This window comes from Lycium ferocissimum, chromosome 11 (assembly GCF_029784015.1).
Source record: "Lycium ferocissimum isolate CSIRO_LF1 chromosome 11, AGI_CSIRO_Lferr_CH_V1, whole genome shotgun sequence".
Lineage (NCBI taxonomy): Eukaryota > Viridiplantae > Streptophyta > Magnoliopsida > Solanales > Solanaceae > Lycium > Lycium ferocissimum.
The window spans coordinates 52,343,754-52,364,150 of NC_081352.1; the positions used below are offsets into that span (position 1 = coordinate 52,343,754).

A 20,397-nucleotide genomic window follows, 5' to 3' on the forward strand; every position below is an offset into this window, starting at 1 on the left:
AAGAATGAAATGGAATTTGTAATGGAATGCTCGTGTTTATGTACTAATTGGATTCGTGCTAAGGGAAGAGGGAAACGAAGACCTTACATACCTTATCCGGCGAGCCACCACTTAAAGAATTCCTTATATCGAGGCTTGTCCTTCACCCGAGCCTATATATATATATCGAGAAGGATATCATTAATCATATTTCCGTCACCTTTCCATCAGCTCATAAGTACTAATTATGGAAGACTAAATTTAGGTTACGAAAATTTGGTAAAGGCCTCCCCCATAACATCGACTTCTCCAAATGCTCAAACAACTTCCAAACAATACCAACAACATTAACAACAACATCCTCAACATTCCACAAGACAAATATATATATTTTTCTTACAAATTTCTCTCCAAATTTCATCCATAAGCCAACAACCTTAACACAACAAACTATGACCTTTATTCTTACAACTATTCCATGATCAAGGTTAATAAAGAAAAAATTCAAGGATTAAATACCTTATATTTACTAAAGTGGCAAGATCTTCAATAATCACTTATTCCCAAGCTAACTCTAGCACAAAACGATATGATAATCGCAACTACAAGTTATCCGGTCTTCGATTAGTACTCCGGAGCTTGAATTTTGCTCAAAATCCTCACTTCTATGTAATATTTAAGAGCTTCACTGGCCCAATTTTCCAAAATTTTTAGAAGTTTTTGGATGAAAAGTGAGGTTTTTAACCCTTTATATAGGGGCTGAGGCGGCATCACTTTGTAGCTACGATGCTTGTAGCGATCTTGTTGCGATTACGATTTGAATTCTGTACGGCTAAGTTTGTAACGTCTATAATTCTACTCCGATATCCTCTATCGACGAGCGGTTTGTTGCATTATAATCTTGACTTGACGAACTTCATTTTAGGATTTTGAAACATCTTAAAACTTCTAATACACATGGAGATATGCCCCTCCAAAGTTAACTCAAAATCCTGTTCCAAATTTTTCGACAAACTTAATTTCCTTGATTTGCTTGGTCCCCGAGTCTTCCATAGATTATTATATGAACTCAAACCCTCGTAACCATGAGATGAATGCGCCACGTCTAGACTTAACCAACTACTGCCCGATAGATTTCACGTACACGACTACGAGGTGTAACAGAATGTTCACGTTTGAAGTAAAATAACGGAGGAGCACAACGATCCTCCCCGAAAATGACGAGGTGAATTTGGGTTTAGGTAATTTTCATCTGTTTGCGTAAATTGACCACCACGGGATCGAGTGCGCTAAACGTGAAAGGATAGGTATAAACATTTAAATACCCTTCCGTAGGTTGTTATGGCTTCATTACGGTCGGGGATAATAACCTCGCTTTCCGCTTCCACCATGTCTTCTTTGACCTGATCAAGTTTATTCTGGGGTATCGTGCACAAATAGGCTGATATTTTGACACCTCAGTCCCCCTGCTGAGAAGGTTTCTCGACCTTGAAATCCCGAATGGTCGAGCAATCTTGAGGGATAAAGTCGGTCAGTACTGGCTCTGGTTTAGGGGCCGAAGAGGTCTCACCAGTTTTAGTCTTTGAAGATTTTCTCTTCATCTCGAAATTATGAAGATAAGAGGGTTTTGAATAAAGGTTTGAAGATCGAGTAGGAAACTGATAAGGAGATATGAAGATATGAAGATATGAAGGTATGAAGGTATGAAGGTTTGAAGGTATGAAGATCAATGTATCCAAAGCACGAGGGTAAATTCTCTTTAGTAAAAGTCGGAAAGTGAAAAATGAAAGGGAAAACTTACTTTTATAGAGTGGGACCGAGACGGTTTGCCTTCCTCAACCGTCTTCAGAGCCAACAGGGCCTCAACACGTGGCGATGTTAGATGGATGTGATCGATATGACCTTGATCCTATCCAATCATGGGAAGCGTATGCAAGAAGGAACCGGGACGTCCTCTCAACCAACAGATCGTGCTTAAGCGGGCCGACTTCCCGATGAGACCTAGATCGGGACCTCATACGAACACCGTTATGATCAAGTAAAGCCTCTGAATAGGTCGCAAAGGATGTGGCCTCGAACTAGTCACGGTCGAGTTTAATAATAAGATGTTCGAGTATGATGACCGGTAGCAAAACACTTCAAATTTTTTATGAATTATAGAATAAGTGATTATTGGTCGAATATAGCAAGGACATGTACGAAGATTCAGATACAAACAATACACATGGAACGCTCAAAAAAGCCCAATAAATTTGCTAAATTCCATGAAAAGATTTTTTCCATTTCACAAAATTACGTCAGTATATTAGGAAAAAACAGAAGAAGCCCTACTCTACGGCCAGTAATTGGAAAACAAAAATAAGACAGCTACATCTTTAATCAACTCGACAAGTCGGAGGTTGAGATTTTCGAGCCTGTCCATAGGATGCGGCAATGACATATGATATCGATTATATATCCCCGTGACTTGCGCCAGAGGCGGACGAATCGGGGATATCCAATCCCGGTGAATCTTTCTCATCGAGCACAATGGTTGGCGGAGCTTCGCCCAAAGGCATTTCCCGACGGGTCCTCATGATATGACGAGTTCGCACCCGAGATCCAACCCCTGAATGTACAACAGGAAAGCTTCCAGCCTCTCTGCGTCTAGGTGGCCTCGATGGAGCAGGTGTTCTTCTTTCCCGAACTACGTCCTCAGCTAACGACTTTCCCTTGAAAGCCCTCCTCGTCTGGAGTCCTGGAAATTAAAGGTATTGAGTTAGGATATAACACAGGGAAATAAGGGTGGAAACGATCAGATTAAGTTACCATGGTCTTTGACTTTCTACCCTTCTAGTGCCATTTTTCTCCAAGTGCGGCCCACGCGCTACGAAAGCTCGGAAGAAGCGGTGGCGTTCCAAATAGTATTTTCAAGCTCGGGTTTAATCGGATTTGGTGAAGGGTTCCACACTTTGGGAAAATCGACAGACGATGGATGGTGAAGTTGAACTGTGCATATCATCACGAACCGGTGAAGCCATCCTCGGTCATAGTCGTCTTCGGGGTCGATTAGGCTTCGGCTTCCCCTGGGAAGCATTTGAACAATTCCTCCTCGGATCACCCAGGGTATGTATAAATGAAGCAAATGGTCGAGAGTGAAAGTGACTCCGGCCACATTAGCCAACTTCTCAATGCAATACACGAGCCTCCAAATTTGCGGGGCGAGCTGCCCGATACATATCCAGTACCGACAACAGAAGTTTGATCACTCGATGAATAGGGAGAGTGAACCCTATGGCAAAGGGATAAGTATATGACAGCGAATAACCAGCAACATGGTGATTTATTTTCACACCATCCCCGACGAAACGGACGTTGACATGTCGCGCCTAAGTGGCGATCTTCACGAGCGTGTAATGGCGCCATCACCAATACAAGATTCGAAATTCTCCACTAGATCAAGATGGTGAAGGACTTTACAATCGTTCGTATAGATAAAACCCAATGGGACAATACCAGCAACGAGAGATTCTAGCCCCCTATCGGAACTAGCGGCTCCAGTTAATGGCATGAATGAATGCTGATCTTCACCTTGAGTCAATAATGGGATGTAAGCCATATTCGTGGAAGGCTTTCCTTGACGATGAGTATATAGTCACGCCCTGAAAAAAGAAGATTGAAGATCCGAGGGGTAGTACGAGCTCAATATAGGAATCACAGTAGGTTTGAGGAGGAGCAGAGTGAGATTTAAAGAAGTGTAGATGCATGAAGGATGTATGGGCTTTATATAGGAAGGGAATCCAGAGGTATTGTAGCGTATCAAGGACTCTGCCACGGCGAGGTCTCCCAAAAGGATTTGGCGGCTGAGTAATAATGACCTAGCATCGGGCAGATCGAGATGTTGAATGAAAGGTCTTATCCTAGGTAATTGGAGGCAGGCTGTTCAGATTTATTTGGGTCCATTTCCCGCCGTCAATAATTTTACCTCGGAAAATGGGGGGACTATCTGTATACGAGTAAAACCGAGGATACGGGCACGCTCGATTTCCAGTTGTCATGGTTATGCTCGGACACGACCCGACCGGGTTATCGAGAAGGAGGCATCGAATTCGGTCGAGAACTAAGCGTTATAGGAAGAGCGATTAACTGCCAAAAGAAGAAGACCGAAATATCCGCCTTCAACCGGATATTTCGGCGTCGATCTCGACGGTGGCATGTCGCGATTTCTTTCCCTTATCTAGAATTGTATTAGGGTTAAGACTCTTCTACTATATAAAGGGGAGGTCCTCATCCATTAGAGGGGGTTGGCAACAGAAAAAAAAGAAAAGAGTTCATATCAAGAAATAAAAAGATCATTCTAAGTTCATCTCCATTGGTTCTTGGGTTCATTTTCATAATTCATCGTGTATGTGTTCAAGCATAGGGTATTGACCTCGTTTTCTATACCTGAGGCTAGACATAATTAACATTCGATCAGATCTGCTTCTTTGTTTGCTTATTGGCTTATCATACGATGTCGGTACGTGAATTGAATTTAGCCACATATCTTTGGCATCACGCATAAATTTAATTGTTCTCTGTTTTAAGGTTAAACAACAGCTAAATTTTATTGACTAAAAGAAAAGGAAATAACCAGAACAGTAAATACTTTACGACATACTCCCTCAGTAAACAATTAACCTTCAAAGCTAAGTAATAAGCATTAGGCAATGTGATCTGAGAAAAGGAAACGGACTATAAGGAAAAAAAATCTGTAGACACACACATTCCCCATGTTAAATACTACTCCCTCTCGATCAAAAAAAGAGTCCACTTAGCCATTTGCACACCCCTTAAGAAAATACTAACTCCTAGACAAAAATAGGTAATTTGACTAAACTACCCCTAATTAAATAAGTATTGGGATTTAATCATATAACACTTAATAGGGGCAAATATAGGAAAATAAGATTAATTCTTTCTTGATTTGCTAAGTGGACTCTTTTTTTTATCCAAAAAAAAAAAGGCTAAGTGGACTCTTTTTTTGATCCGAAGGGAGTATTAATCTTCATTAAGCGTTTTGATAATAGTCGTCTCGTGACCAACAACTATCAACTACATGAAACATTAATTGTTTTTCCCCCTTTTGCTTCAATTTCTATCTCTATTGGATAAAAGGGATACTTAGGCCTCATTTGTTTTCATTAAGATTAAGAGGTCTGAATCTGAATGGACATCTGACTAATTAAGATGTTGTCTCTAGGTACGAACAACTTTTGAATGATTAAGGCTTGTTTGTTTTTCAATACGAATGTGCGTAATGTATTTATTTAAACATAGTAAATATACAATTCAAATTAAAAAGTAACTAAATAGTAGAAAATAAATACAAATTTAATAAAATAAAATATTTGATAAAAAAATGAAACATTTATGTTTACTAGTAACGGTGGAAATGTTTTGTAGTCATGGTGGGTGGTGAGTGGGGGTGGAGGGGTGAGTGGGTGGGAGGTAGTGGTGGGAGGTGGGGGTAGTAGGGAGTGAGGGTGGAGGGGTGAGTGGGTGGTTGGGTGAGGGGGTAGGAGGTGGTGGTGGGAGGTGGGGGTAGTAGGTAATGGGGGTGGGTGGTCTGGGGTAGGGGTTGCTGGTAGGGAGTCGGGGTGGGTGGTGTGGGTTAGGGGTTGGTGGTGTGGGGTGAGGCTGGTGGTGGGGGTGAAGATAGGTGGTGTGGGGTGGGATTGGGGTTGGTGGTGGGGTGGGGGTCTTGGGGAGTGGGGGTTGGAGTGGAGGGTGGATGGTTGATGGGGTGGGGTTGGAGTGGAGAGTGGGTGGTGTAGGGTTGAGGTTGGGGTTGGGGTTGGAGGGCGGTAATAAAAAAGTTTCATACAAAAAATGTCTTGTGATATTAAGTCGTACGCAAACAATCGCACTTAATGACTCCACAGGCAGTTTAAATTGAGATTCTCAATAAGTGCAAACAAATGAGGCCTTGGAGCAGATATAGCATAACCATTTAGTTTTACTTTTGTTTGCTAACGGATTATACCGTTGGCCCAGCCATAAAAATATCCACAGGTCTTTCTCATTTACTTTTCTCTCTCTTTCTAAAATTTACTCCAACCTCAGTTCAAGCCATTTCAGGCGCCCCCCCCCCCCCCCCGTTCTCTCGTTGCCTGAGAAAAGTCCCACTAGATTTTTCTTGTTGATTATTCAATCTGGGACCTCATATTTCTTTTTCATTATCCCCATAGCGTGCACATGAGCACAAATAAGAGAGAGTGACTCAGGAATCTGACAGCCCAGCCACCATTATTCCTTGTATAAACAACCCTTTTTGCCTTCCTTTCTTCTTCCTATTTGACCTGCCCTGATTTTCCCAAAAGCTACCAAAAGAAGAAAAAACAAGCTATGAAGAAAATGCTCCTTTGTTTGTTACCTCTTGTCCTGATCATTCTCTCCAATGTAGAACAAGTACAAGGAATCAGTGCTGTTGATTTATCTGCTTTACGTGAAATCAAGAACAGTCTCACCGACATATCTTCCTCTTCTCCAAATCCATTTTTTACAACCTGGGATTTCACTACTTCAGACCCATGTTCCACTTTTGCCGGAATTACTTGCTCTTCTTCTATTCCAAAACGTGTCACTACTCTCAATCTTGGCACTGGTCTTTCAGATTCACCTGGCCTTGCTGGCACATTATCTCCAGCCATCTCTAACCTTTCCGAGTTAACTCAACTAATCCTTTTCACCGGCATTGTCACCGGTCCAATCCCATCACAACTCGGAACACTCAAAAAACTCAGCATCATCTCTCTAGCCAACAATCGCCTCACGGGGTCCATACCAGGTTCCATTTTCTCTCTACCAAATCTCCATACTCTCGATTTAAGTCACAATCAACTCACAGGAACAATCCCCGGTTCAATATCCGCGCTGTCAGACTTGAAGGTGGTTATTCTCGGATCCAACAAACTAAGTGGAGTAATCCCGCAGCTACCTGCTGAATTACTCCACTTGGACTTGAGTAACAATGAGTTCTCGGGAATGTTGCCTAAAAGAATGCCGTTAACGCTCCGTTATCTGTCAGTATTAGGAAACAGTTTGTGGGGACCACTCAATACGCTCGAATCACTCTCAGAGTTAGTGTACCTCGACTTAAGCATGAACCGTTTCAGTGGGCCCATCCCTACATCACTCTTTCGTGCCACGTTGTCATCAATGTTCCTCCAACGGAACAATTTCACTGGAGGGGTCCCTCAACTGCCACCAACATCATCGTTATACGGTCCAGGATCCACGGTTGATCTAAGTCACAACTATCTCACCGGTGAACTCACTAACACTCTCACCGGAGTAGAAACGTTGTTCCTTAACAACAACATGTTTACAGGAGCAGTGCCTAGGGATTACGTGGAAAGTGTTTACAGTGGCAACACGAAAACTCTGTATTTGCAACATAATTATATTGCTGAATTTCCAGTGGTGGAGGGATTAGCATTACCGGATTCAGTAGCATTGTGTTTGTCGTACAATTGTATGGTACCACCGGTGCCGGTACTGGAGTTCATGGCTTGTCCTGCTAGTGCCGGCGACATGATTTCGAGACCAGTCAATCAGTGCTCTGCTTTTAATACTTCCATGGCATAAGCCAAAAATTTCCAATTTCTGTTAGAACAGCACATGATGTTATACATATAATACGTATACATATTTTGATTGTTTCAGCGTTCTGATTTTTTTTTTTTTTTTTTTTTTTTTTTTTTTTTTTGCAGTTCAAATTAGTCTCTTGTTTTAGGTTAAAGTTACTGGTCTGACCAATTGTAATTCTCTTGACTTGAGCATAATTTTGATGGTATTTGTGTATTACTGTCTCAATTTATATGGCACGTTTGGATTTCGAGAATCAAACAATTTAATTTTAATCGTGAATTTGGAAATAAAATCTTTAATTATCCTTTTTTTTAATAAATTTTATATATTAAGAAACTAAGTTAAAAGTATTATAAGTCACACTTAAAAATTGAAATATTCAAAATATAAAAGAAATTACAGTCGAAGAAAATTTATTTGAATCGAAATGGAAAGATCTGCGTAAATTGAGATTGAGGAAGTAATAGAAGTATTACACCATGATCCACCAACTTTTTGAAATTTCCCAGAACTTTCTTTGTCAATCTGGCACATAAAAAATATGGCAAATGTTGATTTTCTTCATCACTGTGAGAACTAGTGATAGTTTGGGCCACAAGAACAGACAATGTAACGTCTTAATGATCAGAGAAGTTTAAACTTTTTAATCTGTTTGGGCGTCAAAGACAAAAAAATGAGTATTATTTTAATACTAGTAGTAGTCTTTATTCGTCATTGTGGGATCCGAGTTTGTTAAAAAGTTAAAGAATTGGATTGCCTGTGCTTTTGAAAGAAAAAGACTGTCATTGCGGGCGTCGTGCTCTCTGTGGATAGCAAATGGAGCAGGTATTTTTCTTTTCTTTTCTTCTCTTTTTTAAATGCTTTTGCACATTTGACTCCACGAAGAATCATAGTAGTACGGACGACCTAATTTGAAAATAGGCAACAATTTCAAAACTAAGCAAATTTACCACTTTTTCATGCGAATAAAAATATCCTCGACATGAAATAAGGCCAGAGACTGCTCATTTTTCTGTTTTTTTTTTTTTTTTTTTTTAAAACTCCATGATACTGTTTCGAAGTTCAATTTTACAACTTATACATTTATAAGTTCGAACACATCACATTATTTGGGAATCAAACTTCTACAAGTGAAACTTCAATACACTATACCGGAGAGCATGGATGGTATTGCTTCGCGAAAAAAGAGCGAGAAGGCCGTTCAATTTGAATTAGTCTCAGTTTACGGGACAATGGCGAAAAGTCATTCATCTCATCCACATTGGTTCAGTATAAATCATGTGCTTGCTTATTTGGAGAATCTTGTTATATTATCTCTCAGTACTGATCTTAAATAATTTTCATGAAAGCCTTCTTCTTTAATTTATATGTAGTTCTTTTATCATTAACTAACAATTTATAACTCTTGAACTATCTATATGATATTCATAGTTAAATACGCCCTATTTTGAAGTTGAAAAAATTGTTTTTGTTTGCGGGATTAGGAAAAAAAATTCTAGAGTTTGAACCGTGTCATTTAAAAACCTGAAGCTCGAATTGTGGTAGTTCAAACTCCATTCAAAATTCCTAGCACTTGCTCTGCCGCTTTCAAATGAAAAACGAGTAAGTGTAAAAAAGATTTTATAACTAAAAATTAACTATTTTTCAACTACATTTGACTAAAAACTGAATACCGAATTAAAAAGTGGTCAATCCGCTCCTTTTTACAACAGTAACTTGCTCGACCCTCCTAATTTTGCCCCAAAAACTAAATCATTATTTGAGGGGCCATGGATACCTATAAGTTGTTCAGTCCACACCTTCTGTCCAAGTGGGACTGGGCATCACAATGTGTAGCTCTTTTAACAGCCAAGTACTATTTTATTGTTAAAAAGGAAGTAATAAAGAGGGAGGTAAGGAAATGATGAACCATCATCATCATTTATAGAAGCACGCAGAATTCACGTAGGGGCAATTTTTCCATAAGCGTGCATCTGGTCAATAAGTCAAGATGACCATGATGATGTAGGGAAGACGACGGTACTTTGTCTTGAAGGCTTCCATTATTTCAGAGACCAAACCTCAAAACGTTACTTGTGACTAAAGGTGTACATATATCGGGTTGGTTCGAATTTTTTAAATACCAAATCAAACCACTTATATCGGATTTTTAAATCTATAAACCAATAAAAGTCTGGCTTTTCAACCTCAATTTTCTCGGGTTTCCATGTCCTCTGCTATCCGCAATATCTTTCAATTATCCTTACTGTCTTCATATTTAATTCCTTTAAACTGTAGACAGTTCCAAAACGAGTGTTAGCTTTTGACATTTATGGGATCTTATAAACAAATCAACAAACCGGCTAGAAAATTTCACCCGCTTAGCCATAATAAATTGTAGCCATCGATGTATACTCAAATGTATAATAAATACACAAAAGAATAGGATTATTTTTGTTAGGCATCGTATCCCGATTTTTATAGCCGTTGAAATATCATGGCATGTTTAAGACAAGTTAAGTCTTTCTTTCTTCATTCAGTGCGCAATCATATTCTGCAAAAAACGAAACAGAGAGAGTACACAGCAAGTTTAATATGATGTCTCAGCCTGATGAAGGATGATTAAGTATTATTTTCTCTAGTGAAGGGTTTTTGCCAGTTTAGTGCTGAATTTAAGTGTGAAGTAGGGGGCAACAGGGAGGATATTTTAATAAAAAGAAATGAGAGTTCAGCCTTTCTCCATAATTATAGGAAATTATTAGTTATTGCAGACCTAACACTGAAAAAGCATACCGAAAAGAATGAATTTTCATTCTGAAAAATGGTTTAGATGACCTGACTACCTGACCACCAAGTTCTGAAATACAGTGCAACACGGAATCACTGATATTCCATCATCAAAATTTTGAAAGTATTGCTCTGAGCAAACTGGTCAGAAACAATTAAATCAGCAGTAATAGGAACCAAGTGAAAGTGAATCATCAAAATGAGCTTTTGCAGATATTAACTCAAAGAGATTTATACAAACAAATGCTAAAGCCTTAACAGGTATTCTCTTCTATCTATCAGGTTCACCACTTAGAAAACCTAGTATCAGATGTCAAGAAAAACTAATTATCAAGAGAGCTAATCCAGAAGATGCAAAACAATTCCTATGAAGAGTCTGTCGTTATTTCTTTACAACATTCAGAGCTCAAAAGCTGCTACATCACAAACCTATATGAGCGATGAAAAGCCTGTGAAAAGCACATGTACCGCGCCCTAATCCTAGCTGTTGCTTCTTGATTAATAAGCATCTCAACATTTATTTCAGAATGCTAGGCAAGAAAAAACTCAAAACTGTGGAGATCTCTTGTTAGGTGAAAATAAAGTTCCTGGAACAATAATCTTCTCCAAGGGCCTAAAGTCTAAATTTTCCTGGTATTTCACCAGATAAAAGGCTGCAGAAAACTGCTTTAATGCTATTGAGACATTATACAAACAGAGTGATCTGTTTTCGACCTTTCAGTGACCTGACCTGGAAACCAAACACATGGCATGAGAAGCACCAATGGCTACTGAAAGCACCTTATGGTTCCCAAGTCCATCATCCTCCATAAGAAACTTGACTTCAATAGGAGATGACTGTTTCTCCGGCAATCCTGGAACACCCAGTTGACAATCTTTTGCATAGCCCCACACATACAGTTTCCCACCATCTGTCACCAGTAAAATTAATCATTAGTCAAGCATTACATCCTTTATACAATCTAAGATCATACAACACCGAACGTGGCTTATTAACCAACAGGTCTTTAAAGCAGCGATGGGAAGTATGAAAAATTGGATGACAACAATTCTTTTTAAGCGCTTTCTTCATAGCTTTGACTTAACGGATGATAGTTTCTGCACTAATCGTTGTGTTATGCATGTAAACCAAACAGATTGTGACATATTTACCGGTTATAGCTGCCGACGATGAACCTCCACATGATATATAGATGACTTTCTCGTGGGCCAAAGCCTCAACTGGGGTAGGAACTTTCTGGTTTTGAAGAGAAGAATTACCCAGTTGACCATGGCCTCCATGACCCCATGAAAGCACTTCTCCTTTATCTGAGAGTAAAGGATACTTTCTAACATAAGTAGTTCAGATACATAGATGAGTGATGCATGTAAGATAACTGTAAGCTACCCGTCAAAGCTAGAGAATGATATCCCCCACTAGCTATCTGAATAACACGAACACCTTCAAGGCTTGGAACTAGTTGTGGTTTCCACCCACCTACTTTGCCACCTCTTCCGAGCTCATAGTTCGAGTTGGCTGAGAAAAGAAGAGACCAGAAATGTTATTGATCTTACTCGGAAAAGAAAGGTTACACAATATAGGCAATAAGATGTTCAAAGTACAAACCAAGAGTAGAGAAAAAGAACAATACAGGAAGCTCCTGCCAGATAAAGTCAAACTCTGTCCATTATAGAACTTAGTACAAGACTTGATATTATCATAACCTGTTTCAAAATATAAGTACAAGACTTGATACTTTTTGTTGATAATGGAAAAATCCCCAAGGGCCAAAGGCACAAGGTTTGAGACTCGGCAAATAATGGGTCTGCCCCTCTACCCTTCTCCATGTAAATACCAGGCTTTTAGCTATGGCAGGTTTTGAACCGTGACATGCGCCTAACCCACATACCACCTGATCAAAGTCCCCGGGGCATAAGATTTGAAGCTTCATCAAGTTTGTTTCTAGGTTTCTTTCATTATTATGGGTCTGGTTTATAATTATGATGGGGCACTGAACTTGCAGGATTTAAGAGCAACAGATGATCTGAAACAAATACATACATACATACATACATTTTATTAGTGGAAAGGCTCAAACTAAAATGCTGACGGACAAAAAATTGACATTTTTACCCTTCAATCAAACACAATTCGTTTAACATTGTTGTACAAAATGAAAACATATATTCTAATGAATAATAATAGATGATGTATGAATTTGAGGCATATTCCTGGATAAGTTCTCATTCTAATTGAAGCATCTATCTCTACCATCTTCCTACATGTTTGACTATGGGTCTACATTTCGTGGTAACTCATAATTAACAAGATAACAAGAAGCTCACATATAATCATAAATTATTTACATGAATCAGTCCAAAAGGTAATAGACTCAAAGTTACGCTCATGCACCTGCGATCATATCACGTTTGTACCTCATAACATCAAAATTAATATAATTAAAATTGTACCTGCCTAACTAAATATAACTTCATCTTCGCAGTCCGAACGATATCCATTCATTTTTAGTTCAACTACCAAGTTAATTGAATAGGATCACAATTCATCATTTTGAGCTTGTAATTTTCCCCCTTCAAATTTCGTTTTGATATATCATAAATTACCCCCTTCAAATTTCGTTTTGATATATCATACATGCTATAATGCTTACATTTATGTGGTTTTAAAAAGTTTGTTTGATTGACATGGGATATATGTGTAATGCATGTGTGCACAAATTAGCACTAATTTTTTTTTTGATGACATGGGAACCCGCAGCCGCTACCCTTTGGGTGCGCACAGAGTAAACCCAGCTCCTGTGCAATAGCTCGCAAACCACACGGAGAGGTAACCCGCACTAGGCAAGCCCCGTGCGACGAGCTCGACCTGCAAGGCAAATCCCCTGCTGTCGTTGGCAAGGGGTTTTGAACCTGAGACCTCCATTATGAAAGCCCCATGCTCAACCAACTGAGCCACCCTTGCGGGTCAAATTAGCACTAATATAAAATTGGATTTAGGTTATTCATTTACTAATTGCAGGTCGTATACATTCATCAAAGTCGTAATCCAGATGGAACGTTTCCAAATACACCAGCAGAGCGTTTCCAAATTCGAAGTCGTAATCCAGACGGAAACGGGTGAGTGTACTACTAGGATTGTGGTCCACAGCAAAGCATTAGGATTAAGACTAACTATATCACTTAATTTGCATTAAGAAATCAAGACGACATCCAAGCCATATTTTGCCTTCACTTGACTTCATCTTTATGCTTCAGTACTTAAGTATGACAAAAGAAAGACAGTATACGACCTTCCTCTTAATTTTTTTGATAAGGATCAAACACAAATAATGGTGTCACCTGGAATAAACCACCCTTCCTTTCAATAAATTGACTTCCCTTAAAAGCATCATAACAGAAAAGCCTCAAAAAGGCGATAGTATCTTACCTCCCCAATTCCAAAGCTCTCCCTCTTCTGAAAGTGCCATTGTGAAAAACCCACCACATGAAACAGCAGCTACGCTCACAGGAAGTGATTTTACTTTTAAAGGGATGCTAAGACCACCTGCTTCATTTGGGCCTCGACCTGGACCAAGGCCCAATCGACCATCCCCTTCATCTCGGCCCCAAGTATAAAGCTCACCTAATGACATCAAGTAAAAATTTAAACTCCAAGATAAGGGAAAAAAATCAGCACTAATTTCTACTTCACACCTAAATTTAGAGTAAAAGAAAAGGAAATAATCAGAACAGCAAATACTTTACGACATACTCCCTCAGTAAGCAATTAACCTTCAAAACTGAGTAATAAGCATTAGGCAATGGGATCTAGAAAAGGCCACGGACTACAAGAAAAAAAATCCGTAGAGACACATTCCCCATGTTAAATACTATTAATGTTCATTGAAGCATTTTGATAATAGTTGTCTCGTGACCGACAGCTATCAACTACCGGTTTGTTCGTAAGGTGAGAGCTTCAAGCCAGTTTCTAGTGCACCTCCCATATACGCACCACCGCACAAAAGAGGTTGGGAAAAGCTTCAAGAACAAAACCTTTGACCTCCTTTCCAAAATGGGTTGTCGAGTGACAAACTTTCAAAGTACAAGTTAAAAGCATCGAATTTTTTGTCTGAATCTGGATATTTTATTCGAATTTTTTAAGTAAAATTTACCTTTTTCATTTAGTAAACTACATAAAAATAATTAATTTCAATTTTAATCATTAATCAGAAATGTTCAAAAATTATAACCAAAGGGCAAAAACTTTACAATGTTTAAAAATTATAACCAAAGGGCAAAAACTTTACTGTCCAAATAGTGATACTATCAAACAAAATGGAACAAAGTGTAAGCACCCAAGGGTGTGGCCTAGTGGTCAATGAAGTGGAAGGAGAACCACGAGGACTCACGTTCAAATCCCAGCAGAGACAAAACCACTTGGTGATTTATTTCCATTTGTCTAAGCCTTGGTGGACAGAGTTACCTGGTACCTGTTGCTGGTGGGAGGTAGCAGGTATCCGTGGAATTAGTCGAGGTGCACGCAAGCTGGCCAAGACACCACAGTTATCAAAAAAATGGAACAGAGTGTAATGAAGAACCACCTGTCCCTCTACGTTCATATCATGACAAACTCCTTTAAGAAAAAGTTTATTTCTATATGATTTCAACAACCTAGGCATGCATTAGGTGGCACCAAAAGCACGAATAATCAAACTCAAAATATCATTAGCTACTTTGCACCCAAAAATATAAGATGTAAGGCCTTCTGTACCACTGTTTTCTTCTCCCTTCTATTCAACGAAGATCTTTTCCTTTTCCAAATTTTTACTCCCACACCTCCCTTTTTATTTTGGGAGGGAGGGTGTAGGTTTTGACACTTGGGGGAAGGCAAAACCAGGCAGTAAGCAAAATAACTTTTCTTGTTCCAAGGTAACAATGCCAAAGCGTTCGCAGAATATTTCATGCATTGGCAATATATAGCATAACAACTGTAAGTTCCTCGAATGATAACTTTAGTTCTCTTACAGCTTTCTTATATAGAGACCTTTGGGGGATACTATCCATGAATCACTAATTTTTTCCCTTTTGCTTCAATTTCTATCTCTGTTGGATAAAAGGGATACTTACAGGAATAGCATAACCATTTAGTGAATGCATCAAAAATTGGTAATTAAATCCTTCCTTTTTGTTCTCTTCTTCGGCGGTTGGTGGCAGATATCAGTGATACAGTTGCTCCGACTTTGAATAAAAGAGAGCATAAAGAGAAAGAAAGGGATAAATACAAATAGATTGGGCCTCTTATTATGGCTGTATTTTCTGCAGCTTTTCATTCTCCGAAGCCTTTTGAAGGAGAACATGAAAGAATGAGAGAATAGGAAGCTTTTGAAGGAGTAAAGTCGAGTTTTTCTCAGTTGAGGAGTAGTCTCCGCTCCCTTATTTACTTTTGGTGTAAACAGAAAGTTCCTAGTTGTATAAAGGATTGGGTGGAGTTTGCAGAGAATCATACTTTGTAGATTCTTGATCTTTTGGTATACCCTTTGTATAAGGCCGTTGTGGCAATGTTTATGAATGAAAATACTTTTACTTGATCAAAATAAAAAGTCATAGACATTGTGGCTCTAAATCATCTCATTAAAAGTAAAATGAGAAGTTTAAAGTTAAATCATTCTAAATTTGGGACATACTAAAAAGGAAAGTGTGCCAACCCTGAAATGGGATAGAAGAAGTCTTACTCTATGATGGATGGATGATAAATTTTCACTTGCGGGAATTTGCCGAGGGCCACCCCCGGATTTCTTGGGGGCTCAAAGAGACTTTCCTTAATCAAAAAAAAAAAAAAAAAAAAGGAAAGTGTGCCACATGAAATGGGATAGAAGAAGTATTACTCTATGATGGATGGATGATAAATTTTCAAATTTACTACCACCACATTTCTTGGGCACGCTTTCCTTCTGAAAGGTCCAGTACAAAGCTTCATCTAGTAGAATTGTCTGCCAATTGGTGCTTTTCTACCTAGGAGAAGCAAGAACTAGAATCTGAACAACTCCAGCTTTATGGAGTAAGATGGACTTCAAAATGAAAGAAGTGAATTTATTGCCAAATCAGTAATCCAGTAATAACTACTTACGATGAATCAGCTGATAGAAGTTAAAAAACATAAATCAAACAACCCAAAAAACATAGCTATCGATCATAAAGAAAGCAGATACCCACTTTGTCTCTATATGGTGAAGTGTGAAACCAGAAAATGTTTGAATATCCTACCTGATTTTGTTATAGCAGCTGTATGCGTCCCACTGGTTGCAATGTGGCATATTTCTGCATCCCAAGGTCCCTCAACTAATCTAGGGACCAGCTCTCTATGATAAACTTTATGACCAAGAGCACCAAAGCCACCGTAACCCCTGAAAACTTCATTTTTTCCATAAAAGAATCAAGTTACAATGAACAAAACTACTAATTCTGGTTTCAACAGCTTGTTTTAAACTATTCACCAATCACCATCAACAACTAAATCTCATCTCTTTCCACTAAAGGAATTAGAATATTTCTATGTCAAACTCTTCAACAGAAAAATGTATTGACTCCACCGTTGATTTGTCCTATAGCTTTATTTGCTAGCAGAAAGGGTGATTATGTATACAGTGCCTTACTGAAAAGGGGTGATGATGTCTACATACACAATGAATCAGTGATAAAGAAAGTTTACATTTTCGCATGTGCAGCCATTATATGTGTTCATTCATATTAGATTCGCAATTATGATAATAAGCAATTGTTACCAAAAACAGAGACTAGAGATGGAGTTTTTGGTTCACCATCAAAATTACCTCAACCTTTCTCCACATTCTTTTCTAGTTACTAAGTGAAGGCCACGCCAAATAGACAAGATAGGATTTTTTTATTCAGCACCCATATCACTTCAAACTTTAGTACCTCCAGATTTTTTTCATTTACCTAGCAAAACTAAGTGCAGGGCCGCAGGCCATACTCGAAAGAGATTACTACACAAGAAAATCTTTTAAACCATAGGCATTAGGCCTTTTTCCATGCTCCAGGTGGAAGCAACAATAAAATCAGAAACCGGTATGTGTTCATATATCTTTCTTTTTTTTCTTAAGTTCACAATTACACAAATCTAAAGGTATGTCTTCAGACTACAGGTCGAAACAAATTATCTGGAGGGCTTAAATACATAAATTTATAGTTTTATCTTTTGATGACATAAATTCATATTTTTATCTTATGCAGCCATTCTATGTGTTCATTCATCACAAGTTCACAATAACAATACTAAGCAACAGTTGTCATAACACAGAGATCATAGACTGCATAGGTATATTTTGGTTCAGCATACAGATTACCTCAAACTTTAATACTTCCATATAAACTTAAGGAGAAACTATACAACTATACAAGGAAAATCTTATGCCCTTTTCAGCTTACAAAAGCTATATACACAAAGGAAAAGTGATAAAGAAAGTTCACATTCTCTTGTGCAAAGTTCACATTCTCTTGTGCAGCCTTCTATGTGTCCATTCATCTTAAAAGTCACAGTTCTAATAACAAGCAACTGCTGCTAAAATAAGATACTAGAAATGGATTTTTTGGTTCAGCATCAAAATTACTTCAACCTTTCTCCACATCCCTTTCTAGTTACCAAGCAAAACCAAGTGAACGCATTGTATATAAACTAGATTTTCTTTTTGTCATAATCCAAATTATTTCAACCTTTAGTACCTCCACATTTCATGCTATTTCCAGAGCAAAAGTAAGTGAAGACCATACAATAAAGTTGTTGTCAAGGAAATCTTGTTAACCATAGGCATTAAGAGCTTTCCATTCTCCAGGTAAAAACAACAATAAGCAAAATAGAGTAATACGGAAGACCTGGCCAAGAGAGTTACAGCTTGCTTGGATGGTTGTTACCTATTGTATTGTATTGTTACTTTATTACAATGTTTGTTTTGGTTGTTACTTAAATTTTATTGCATCATATACATAGCGACAAAAAGTCTTATTTTATGTAATGACCGATTCGGTGTGGTCGCGTCATTATCTTTTTTTTTTCCCCTCATTTTACCTTTGCTTATTACTTTTAATTTCTTATAATAACTCTAGCTCATACCCTACTTTACTTTGTAGCATTGTAAGATTATCCTTCGGATTGCAGATTTGTGACATTATGTAACTACGGGAAACGACATAATCTATCCAAAAATTGTACTCATACAAACAGTACAGTACAATACGATACAATATACTCCCTATTTTTGAATTTGTTTGTCTTACTTTCATTTTTTAAAATTAAAGTACATTTTGGTACATTCTACATATCTTGAATTTACAATCACAAGATTCAAAAGTCTTACTTTCTTAAACTGACGTGTCAAGTCAAAAACAGACAAACAAATTGAAACAGAGGGAGTGCATGAATAACTAAACCTTGCATTACTAATACTTGCATAACTCTAACCAACAATTGAACGAACCCTAAGAGCTTTCCATTCTCCATGTAAAAACAACAATAAGCTAACGAGAGTAATACAAAAGAAACATAATATTTTCCACTTTCTACATTTCTATCATAACCAAAGTAAAAGCTTGGAATTGGTACTGACCAAGTGAAGACCTGTCCAAGAGAGTTAAGCGCGACGGAATGAAGCCCACCAAGAGCAACACTTTTCACCTTTTCCAAATGAGCATTCAAAGTAGGAACAAAAACAGGATCCTCATGACCAAACCCAAGCCTACCCCCATCACCTTTACCCCAAATCCATAAATTCCCATCAACCAACAAACCCGAATGAAAAAGCCCACAAGAAATCCCTATTTCCACGTCATCATCAACCTTATTTCCCACATTATTACTGGAAGTTGGAAGACGACCGGGAATAGGTGAAGATAAACGGAAAGTGGTGGGGTCAAGAGAGAAAGAAGCAATAGGTGAAGGGTATATTCGTATTTCTTCAATACCACCACCTAATTGACCTGAAGCACCGCGTCCCCAGGTGTATAGTTGGAGAGTGATTGGTTGTTGTTGTGAGTTTGTGAGTTTAGATTGATAAAGAAGAGGGATTTTGGATGATGAAGAAAGAGCACGACGAGTAAGGTAATTGAATGCCATTAACGGCGGTGTAGTGCTTGCTCGGCTTCACTAGTTTATGAGTGTTGTTGTTGTCCCATTGTGTGGCAGTAAAAAATGTGTTTTCAGCTCTGCTGTTTCTGCATATTTCAGACTTTGCACCCTCACTTTCTGTTTGCTAAACTCTTCTCGTCTGGTTAGAAAACAAGTTATCCGAGATTAGTTACCCCGTCATTGTTATTTCAACCCAAGATAACGCGATATTAAATTTTTATCTCCGAACTATTTTTGTTTATTCATTATACCAAACGACATGTACTAATCCCTCGGTTTTTCATTTATTATTTTCAAGTCTTTAAGAAAATACTCCATCGTTCCATAATAAGTGTTGTTTTTAGCTTATGAACACGGCACACCTCTCAAGTAATTGTTCACTTCTAGAAAATTAGGAGTGATTTTATTAACTTACCCTTAATCAAATGCCTAGAAAAAAAAAAGTCAATTGATGATTCTTGATTATGTAAATAAGGGTAATTTTGGAAGAATATTAATTTCTTCTTGAAATTCGAAAGCACCGTTTATTTTGAAATAAATTGAAAAGTTTAAAACACCATTTATTTAAAAATGGAGGGGTATTAACTGAGAGGATAATTTGTTCAATGTAATACTAATCTCTTTTTCACCCTCTTAATCACTCTCCACATTTATTGAGTAAAGAAAGTAGAAACTAATACTCCCTATGTTTAATTTGTTTGTCTTATTTTCTTGTTTAGTTCATTTCAAAAAGAATTCCACTTTTCCTTTTTGGAAACTCTTTAATTCCAACTTTTCACATAAAATGTTTAAGACCACAATATTAAAGCGCATTTTGGTGCATTCTACTTATCTTTAGTTTTAGACCACAACATTCAAAAGTCTTCTTTACTTTCTTAAAATTCGTGTCAAGTCACAACCAGATAAACAAATTGAAACGGAAG

The 20,397-nt window shown here is 38.0% G+C and overlaps 2 protein-coding genes across 2 annotated transcripts; one reads left to right on the top strand and one right to left on the bottom strand.

Moving 5' to 3' along the window:
* The first annotated feature begins 6,086 nt into the window (after positions 1-6,086).
* Positions 6,087-7,803, top strand: LOC132037195 (DNA damage-repair/toleration protein DRT100). Its single transcript, XM_059427669.1, has one exon. The coding sequence runs from the start codon at positions 6,346-6,348 to the stop codon at positions 7,585-7,587; it is 1,242 nt and encodes a 413-aa protein (XP_059283652.1). The 5' UTR covers positions 6,087-6,345; the 3' UTR covers positions 7,588-7,803.
* Positions 7,804-10,543: 2,740 nt separating this feature from the next.
* Positions 10,544-19,648, bottom strand: LOC132036938 (RCC1 domain-containing protein RUG3, mitochondrial). Its single transcript, XM_059427350.1, has 6 exons — positions 18,957-19,648; positions 16,600-16,739; positions 13,784-13,978; positions 11,744-11,872; positions 11,509-11,664; positions 10,544-11,267 (listed from the first exon to the last, which is right to left on the bottom strand). The coding sequence occupies exons 1-6, from the start codon at positions 19,460-19,462 to the stop codon at positions 11,074-11,076; spliced, it is 1,320 nt and encodes a 439-aa protein (XP_059283333.1). The 5' UTR covers positions 19,463-19,648; the 3' UTR covers positions 10,544-11,073.
* Positions 19,649-20,397: the final 749 nt, after the last annotated feature.